The 9,553-nt window shown below is 38.1% G+C and overlaps 1 protein-coding gene across 1 annotated transcript; it reads right to left on the bottom strand.

Moving 5' to 3' along the window:
- Nucleotides 1-163: 163 nt before the first annotated feature.
- hsdl2 (hydroxysteroid dehydrogenase like 2) lies at nt 164-9,252 on the bottom strand. The gene is made up of 11 exons (XM_084400559.1): nt 9,075-9,252; nt 8,084-8,247; nt 6,642-6,740; nt 6,437-6,551; nt 6,211-6,314; nt 6,004-6,102; nt 2,978-3,172; nt 2,718-2,789; nt 2,456-2,596; nt 479-607; nt 164-396 (listed from the first exon to the last, which is right to left on the bottom strand). Exons 1-11 carry the CDS (start codon nt 9,089-9,091, stop codon nt 284-286), a joined length of 1,248 nt encoding a protein of 415 aa, XP_084256685.1. The 5' UTR covers nt 9,092-9,252; the 3' UTR covers nt 164-283.
- Between the last annotated feature and the right edge of the window lie 301 nt (nt 9,253-9,553).

The following is a 9,553-nucleotide window of genomic DNA, read 5'->3' as shown; positions in this document are numbered from 1 at the left end:
ATGAGCTCCTATGTTATTTTGGTTAATTGTGGTTTTACTGTAGCTATAGTCATTATGGTATGTTGGTGGAATCATGGTCATTTTTGTAAGATACTGTTCATTCTGCTTTTTAGAATGATGTTGCAATGACAAATCTATTAAATAACATGCAGTGAAGAAAATGTAACTAAAGGACAATCCTTTATTAAAATGACTATCATCTGGACAAATGGTTTAATGAAAACAGTGATATAGAAAAGAGATCATGTACATCGTATGTAAGGCAACAGATTGAGTGATCATATCACAGCTTAGACTTCATCATGGCCATCATCTTCTCCAGTTTGATGGCAAGACCCATGTCACCCTTGATCTTCAGCTTTCCAGACATGAAGGCCATTGTCGGCTTTAACTTCCCTGTGGATGAAGAACGTGGTTTTCATCAGTGCTTCCAGTTATGTCAGTAGTGTGTGAAGTGCATCACCAACACATTTTATACCTCCGAACATCTTGACGAAGTCTGCGCTGTCCATCGACATGACGACGTCAGCTTTGACTGGTGGTTCCCCATGGCCGGCACTTCCGGCATCATTCTTCAGGTCAATGTACCAGACTCCAGCATGCTCGCCTGCCAACCCAGCCAGATAACTTTGTCAATACACATTAATGGATTCACAAGTGCAGTTGAAGTATTTCCTATTAAAACAGGAAGTTGGGGCAGGACATAAGTGGCTTGTCCATTTTATTAAGCCAGTAGCCTTTAGTTAACGTCACAACCATGAATCACAGCCAACATGATTTGATACTGCTAGTCAGAAGTACGTGATTTTATGGGGTGGAACATAATCATTCTGCACAGCCTTTGATTGGACACAATTTATATACACCTGTGAGTTTTCCCAGAAAAGAACTGAAATACTGCACATTTTAGTGCATATCTGTGGATATATATATACATATTTCCCTATTATGGAAGCCCATATCCAGCACATAGGGGGAGAACATCATGATTTGGTAAATCGTAATTATGACAAAAAAGACATAAGTTAACACTTATGACATAAATTGAAATTATGAAACAGCAAGTCAAGTCAAAATTACGACAAGTCAATTTAATGAGATAAAAAGTCGAAATTAGAATAAGTCGAAATTATGACATAAAAAGTCATAATTGTGACATCTTATAATTAGTCGTGTGAAAAAGAAAGTGCACCCTTTTTGAATTCTTATGGTTTTATGTATCAGGACATAATAAAAATCATCTGGTCATTAGCAGGTCTTAGGTAATGATGAACAACAACACATGACATATTACACCGTGTCAGTCTGGAGGAATTTTGGCCCGCTCTTCTTTACAACGTTGCTTCAGTTCATTGAGGTTTGAGGGCATTTGTTTAAGCACAGCTCTCTGAAGGTCACGCCACAACATTTCAGTCGGGGTTGAGGTCTGGACTTTGACTGGGCCATTGCAACACCTTGATTATTTTCTTTTTCAGCCATTCTGGTGTAGATTTGCTGATGTGCTTAGGATCATTGTCCTGTTGCATGACCCAGTTTCGGCCAAGCTTTAGCTGTCAGACAGACTCTAGCATTTGACTCTAGAATGCTTAGGTTTACAGAGGAGTTCATGGCCGACTCAATGACTGAAGGTGCCCAGCAGGTCCTGGGGCTGCAAAACAAGCCCAAATCATGTTTTCCGCTTGTGAATAATCTTCCTCACAGTAGAATAATGGACTTCAAGTTGTGTGTAAATGGCCATTTAACACTTCTCAGATTGATGGCAGCAACAACTGCTTCTCTAAGATCATTGCTGATGTCTTTCCACCTTGTCATTGTGTTAACACACACACACATTACTCAAAGAATTTTGATTAGCATTGCCTGACAGCTACTTACCCTCTTATTTCCTATGTAAGCAGTAAGAGTGTCCTTAGTTTGTCACCCATGGCTTCTCCAGTTGGCTTTATTTTTGTTAAATAAATAATGACACAATGTAATATGTCATGTGTTGTTGTTAAATTTCTAAGACCTGCCAAGGACCAGATGATTTTTTATTATGTCCTGATATGTAAAACCATAGAATTCAAAGGGGTGAACTTTCTTTTTCACATGACTATGTCTTATTTTGAAAAAGTGGAAATTGATACACTAAGTTACTAAGTCTAAATACTAAATTATGATACAAAAGTCATAATGAACTTCTAAGTTAGCAATAATTTTGACTTTCTCTCTTAATTATGACTCACCTCAAAATCAGTATTTAATTCCAAATAATGTTATAATTGTGACTTTTTATGTGATTTTTATAATTTACCAAAGCATGTTTTTTCTTATGTGGCAGAAATGGGCTTCCAAAGCCTATTTTTTATTATTCAGTGTAACAAACTTTTTTTGAAGAGTGTTAGAAGAGAGCACACACTCAAAGCCACAAAACTTTAAAGGAACTCGAATGGTTTAAATGAGATTTCATAACTACCTGATAAATCGAATCTGTACACTCCTTTTGTGGTTTTCACTATATCTGGACTGAGAATTCCTCTGATTATGTTGAACATCTCAGAAATAGGTCCCACGGTGGCAGAATCAGCTTTCCCACTTTTGAAAACCGGAGTGGCACCTGAAGGGGGAGTTAAAATACCGGCACTGAGTCGTCTTCTGAAGTGCGCTTGAGAATGGAAGTAAATGAACCAAGTAGAACAAAAACGGATGAAATGTGTTGGTTATGCCTCATAACTCACCATGCTGCTCCATTTGCTTGGCTAGATTCTCTGGCTGTTCATCCAAGAAAAAGTCAGGAAGCAATGGATGACCTAAAAAAAAGAGGAAATATACAAGTTCAAAGTTTCCTGTAATATGACATAACTGTCATGTTATTGTATACAAGGTCTAAAAAAATACTAGAAAGGCCTTTGAAAACTTTTACACAAACACAATACACACATATATTAGTAATGATGGAATAGAAAAACTATAATGTACCATTTTACCATTTACCAACCTGGCTCAACAGCATATATATCAAAGTCCTTAATGCCCTCCTTTTTGAGAATGTCCTCATCAATAACAAACTGTCCCGTGAAGCTGGAGGGTTTTTCCAAGATGGCATAGGCTGCATCAGCCATGATCTCCACCTTCCTGCACTGTTTACCAATCCCAGAACCACCCAACATGTCCATGGCAGCCGTCTGGATGGCTGAAGGTTGATGATGCATAAAGAGTAATTCAGTTATCATAGTCCATTTTGACTAAGGATGTGTTCACAACTTCACACTTGTAGTTCGGTTCGCTTGGTTCATTCTTGGACAAAAAAAAAAAAAAAAAAAAAATCCATTTAGTCCTGGTCCACACATTGGCATTTTAACACCGAACCTAAAGACACTGAACCTAAATGCATAGAGATATGTTCACAACCTGATTGGTCGTCTTTTATGACGTATATTTTGAGATGGAACTTACCGAACATCCAAAACAATGCTGTGTTCTGGGATGAATGCTCTTGCTGTGTGTGCGTAGCTACATATAATGGTATTTTGAGCAGCTGAGAACTCGAGAAAAGCTTATAAAATGTGTAAAGGAGTCAAAACAGCGTCAGGAATCCCTCCGTCACACACATGAAGATCTGCTGTGAGGAGACGCGGTTCTGAACTGAACTGTGATGGGCAAAAACTACATGCTTGAGCTTTCTGTCCTTTTTAGGGTCTCATCTTCCTGTTTTTGGTTAGTTTACATGTCTTTGGTCCGTGTTGCGTTCATATTTCATTCTGATTGTCCCAGAGATTGTTTGGAAATGGAGCGAGATCTTCTCAGTGTCTCGGTCCTCTTGTTTGGTGTTCACCAGGGTTCAGATGGCAGCGTTCACACTTATTCAAATGAACCGCACTAACAGAGCAATCGCACCAGGGTACGCTTTAATCCAACCAAACATGCCAAGTGTGAACACACCCTTATATTCAATTCCACAGCAAGTTTCATAATTCATATTGCATATCAATAAAAGGTTCAGCATGCCACTTTGACACAACGGCACGTGCACCAACTCTCAATGTTTTTTGGAAGCTCAAACTTGCTCAAACAAACTCAGTCGGATCTATTTGAGCTTCCGCTGACCATATTTCATGAGATCTATATAAATGCATTGATCAATGTGAATAAAAGCCTAAATCAAATCTGTTCATCAAGATTTAGATTAAACCGCTTGACTCATATGGATTACTTCTACAATTGCTGCATCCCAATTCGCATACAATCTGTCCTAAATATTATTCAAAATTAAAATTAGTGTCTCCCAAATCGTAGTATGTTGAAATGAGTTTCCAATGATAACCGCATGGTCTACTTTTCCCGGCTAGAATCCGACGTGCAGATCAATGGGCACTCTAACAGCTAATATTGCCCACAACCCATTGCGCTTTGGACGAGGATGCGATTAGAACTACAAACACGGATAAAAAGTGTTAAAAACTACAAACATGGAAGATGTGCGACGGTTAAGTAGAGAGGTTTAAATAAGGGAGTTTGAATGATTAATTATTACTATCTAGTAGCCGGAGAAAGACATTTATTCAATGTTATCCACATTATATTTCATCTGCAACAGCATTGTACGTTTTTATAAAATACGTTTGGTCATTAACTTTTAAATGCATCATTGCGCAAAAACACATGAGGAGAGACTCCACATGAATGACCCACGACTGGCAGATCAACCATACGGTAGGAAATTAAATTCATTTGAATGTTAAGGACTACAACTGTGACAAGATGATTGACAGGGCAGTTTAAACGGCGACAGGAAGCACGTAACTGAGCGACACAGCTGTCCGTTGCAGACGCAAGTCGTATGTCCCAAAGCTTCTACTCTGTTACACACTCAAAAGTATGTGCATACTTTTATGGCATAGTATAAGTAGTGGAATTGGGACGCAGCAAACGTCTTTAGAACTTTTTGAAGAGTCAAAGTTTTGGTTGCGTATGGAAGCTTGTTTCCGCCAATGAATAATAAATAAATAATAATAATAGCGACTTTTTATCTCACAATTCTGACTTTTTTTCTCACAATTGCGATATATCAAGTCAGAATTGTGACTTTTTTCCCTCACAATTGCGAGATATGAAGTCAGAATTGTGAGAAATAAAGTCGCAATTCTGAGAAATAAAGTCGCAATTGCGAGATATAAAGTCAGAATTGCGTGTTATAAAGTCGCAATTCTGGGAAATAAAGTCGCAATTGCGAGATATAAAGTCGCAATTCTGAGAAATAAAGTCGCAATTGGGAGATATAAAGTCAGAATTGTGAGATATAAACTATTCCGAGGTAAAAAAAAAAAACAAAGTCCGTCTTTTTTTTTCTTTCTTAGAATTGGACTTTATATCTCACAATTGTGAATTTATATCTCACAATTCTGAGAAAAGATGTCAGAATTGCGAGATATAAACTCGCAATTGCGTGTTATAAAGTCAGAATTGCGTGATATAAAGTCGCAATTGCGAGAAAAAAGTCAGAATTCTGACTTTATAACACGCAATTCTGACTTTATATCTCGCAATTCTGACTTTATAACACGCAATTCTGACTTTATAACACGCAATTCTGACTTTATAACACGCAATTCTGACTTTATAACACGCAATTCTGACTTTATTTCTCAGAATTGCGAGATATAAAGCCAGAATTGCGTGTTATAAAGTCAGAATTGCGTGTTATAAAGTCAGAATTGCGAGATGTAAACTCGCAATTCTGAGATAAAAAGTCGCAATTATCTTTTAAAATGTTTTATTTTGTGGCGGAAACAAGCTTCCATAGTTGCGTGAACTTTCAATGGATGTACATAAAACTCTCAGCTTTCATTAAAAATATCTTCATTTGTGTTTTGAAGATGACTGATAATCATATGGATTGGAACAACATGAGCGTGAGTAAATGATGTAGATTTACATTACAGAAGACAAAGTCAGCAATATCGACTCATCCATTAATGATCTCCTAATTTAATTATTTAATGACAGAAGTATGAAACCCATTACCTGTCTTGGGCCATAAGGCATTAACGGCAATAGATCCACTGAACTCTTCGGCCATTCCCAGTACACACATGGACATGCCATACTTTGCCATGGTATACGCTATATAGACATGATGGAAAACAAAATCAGTGGCATTATTTGTATGTTCAGTGGTAGTTTAAATCCGAAGGCTTTGAGCACAGAATGTGAGAACGCTCTGACGCTCACCCGTGTGATTTTTGAACCAGACAGGATTGAGGTTGAGAGGTGGGCTGAGGTTAAGTATGTGTGGGTTTTTGCTCTTCAGAAGATGTGGGATGCACAATTTAGACCTGTAATGAAAACAGAGTATTGTGTGTTCAAAAACAGACATTATCTGTGACACACGATAAATCTGAGATTTATTGCAATGACCTGTGAATCTCAATACATACGATATTGAGCTTCTACTCACGTCAGGTACGTTCCCCTGAGATTGACGCCCAGCATAAGGTCGACTTTCTTCATTGAAGTCTCCAGAGTTCCTGTTAAATTGATGGCACTGGCATTGTTGACCAATATGTCAATCCCTGTCATCAGAACCATGAGAAATTCAAAACCAATTAGAACGCAGCCGAGCGTTAGAAAGAAGAACAGATATTTCAAACGCTGTAACTCGCCTCCAAATTTTTCCACAGCCTGTTCCACGGCATCGTTGATCTGCTTCTCATCACGGACGTCTACGATACACGGCAGTGCTTTCCCTCCTGCAGCTTCAACTATCACACAGACATTATCTGGTCATGCTCTTTTCACATAAAACACAGTGACTGCAACAAAAACAACAACAACAAAGTACAAAAACTGGAACAAAGTACAGTGTGTGAACTACTCATCCCGCAAACCATTGAGAATGATGTAATAGACTTAAAGTCGGCATGAAACAGAAGTTGCGATAGTGTTTTTTTGACGTATAAAAAAAAAATAATTGTAGGGCGGGACTGGACTTAGTCCTCAGACAGGAACTGATTGGATTGTAGGAAGTTGGGTGTTGCAGGTCTGAAAGGCAGTTTGCAGTCAGTTGTGGAGGATATTGAGTGCCGGGACACACGTCATGAAGAGAACAAATGCCGAAAAAAGATTTGACCCCAAACTTGTGAACGTTACTGTGTGTTCAGCAGTTCATGCTTCTATGGGAACTATGTTAACTCCCTGTCCTGAAACCAGTTTGAGACGGCCTGTGCTTTTGTGTTTGATTGGTAGAACCAACAGCCAAACGCCCATTAATCAAAGCCCCAATCAGCAACATGAATCCTTGGACCTGTGACAACAATCCAGAATTGTGGCAGTGGTGGGATGGTGCCTGGAATATTTTCTTGGCACACTTGAGGCCTGCTGATACCATTTTATCATCACTCCAATGAATGTCACAGCCCATATCCAAATGTAAACATATCAATACGAATAACACAAAAATACAATGATCACATCATTTGCAATGCTTCAAACCTCTGCTGGTGGCTCTCTCTTCAAGATTATGGGTAATGTAGAATTATACTGGGAATTCGGCTATTAAACGCAATTTAAGGAATAAATCTCAGAGCTGAGTTGAAAAGTTAAATACACAAGCTATCTGAAAAAAAAAACGTCTAAATCATCCATTCTGTAATATTTATTTCTAAGAGGGCATTCACACGACACGTAACATTTTTAATGCGTTTTGGCCGTTCATTTACACAACTGCGTTTTGGGGCCTGAAAACGCAAACTTCTGAAAACCGTTTTTTGAAAATAATACCGTTATCGTCTCCATGTAAACTACAAAAATGTACTTGTACGTGAACTTCTGAAAACGATGTTTCAGTGCGTATAACATGCGTATAACATGTTCAGTTTATAGGTGCGTCGTTTCTTTTCAAAGTGACATCGCCATCTACTGGCCTGGCATAAATAATGCAGCGTTTTTAATCGCATTCGTGGATCCGTGTGATCAGGGATCGCTTTTGATAACGTTGTCGTCTGTAAGCGAAACTTTTCATAAACTCAAAGGAAAAACGTTTCCGTCTTTACTACACCGCTGTCGTGTAAGCGTACCCTAACTGTGTGTAAGAGTATGCGCTCACTCTCTGCTGCAGCTGTGTAGATGGTGCCCGGCAGTTTGGGGTGCACATCAGCGGTTTTGGCAGCGATGACCACATTGGCACCGTCTCTCGCAGCTTTGAGAGCAATGGCCTTGCCAATTCCTCGACTCGCTCCGGTAATGAAGAGCGTACATCCAGCCAGCTTCCTAAAATGAATACATAATCATATAATAATCTGATCATGTCATAATCAGTGCAATATGCAAACAATAATCGATAAGCGAAACATAACTAATCAGAGATGGATATAATCATATTCTTATCAAATCTAAAGTCAAAGTCATGTGACAGACCAAATTCTACAATTTAACTTGCAATTTGTTTTGAAGACAGCAACATTTGAAATTAAGTCATGTTTCATAATGGTTTCCCTACTTTTTATTAACAATGTAAAACATTTGAGAACACACACACACCATACATATATATACACACACAGTGTATATACACACACACACACACACATTAATAAGACATACAAAAAGAGCCACAAATACACAAAATAAGAGGATACCTAATCTATTTATTATAGGTAGGCTAATTGCCTTGTATTTGTGCCACTTTTTGTATCACACATTTTTTGCACTTTTATAGTCCGTTTTGTCCAAAATATCACGAATCAAGAGCTGTATTTGTATTGGCATTCCTTGATTCCTGCGCATGGGAAAGTAGGGTAAAGGTCAAATTATTCAAGTTTAGAAAAATACTATAAATATGTAACGTGAAACAGGGCTAATCTGCTGAAATGCCCAATCAATGTCAAGATGTTGACATTGGCTTTGTATTATGTCTGCAAAGTTTTGACGAAACAGTCCAGCTCTCTTATGTCATTCACAACAACACAGGTCAAAAATCGCGTGAATGACTCGATACGTGTATAAGTCTTTTAATACTAGTCAACAACAACTTGATGTATTCAAGCGCAAAATTGTGCAACACACGGCTTATCAGCAAGAATGAGAGTAAAACTCACCCAGTGTTCTGCAGCATTGTGATGTCTGAGCTGTGAGCAGTTATGTGTCTAACATTAGACTCAAGCCAAGACCTCTAAATGAAAATTCAGGCTGCGAGCTCGCCCTTTACTCTAGTGACAGACTCCACTGTGATAATTCACTCCACTTCCGGTAGAGTCATGAACGCGCTACGGCGCTACTGTTTTTAAAGGAACATCTGAAATATACGATAAAAGTTCTACTGCTAATAATAAGCCAAACAATAAAAAAAAGAGGGGGGAAAGAAAAATAAAGAATACAAAGAAGGATCAATCACATCAATAATGGAACAAATTATTTCTTGATGTACGTACACTATTATTCTTGGTTTGCATATGTAAATATGAACTTCAGCTAAGATTATAATAAAGTAGGTGTTTCTAATATGCATCAGAGTTTGGAGGGATATTTTCTATTATACCATGGTCTGTCTGAATACTCGATTCTGATTAAATCGTTT

The sequence above is a fragment of the Rutilus rutilus genome (genome assembly GCF_951802725.1).
Source record: "Rutilus rutilus genome assembly, chromosome: 25".
Classification (NCBI taxonomy): domain Eukaryota; kingdom Metazoa; phylum Chordata; class Actinopteri; order Cypriniformes; family Leuciscidae; genus Rutilus; species Rutilus rutilus.
Note: the sequence above shows the minus strand (reverse complement) of the source record. Positions and strands in the feature narration are given on the sequence as shown.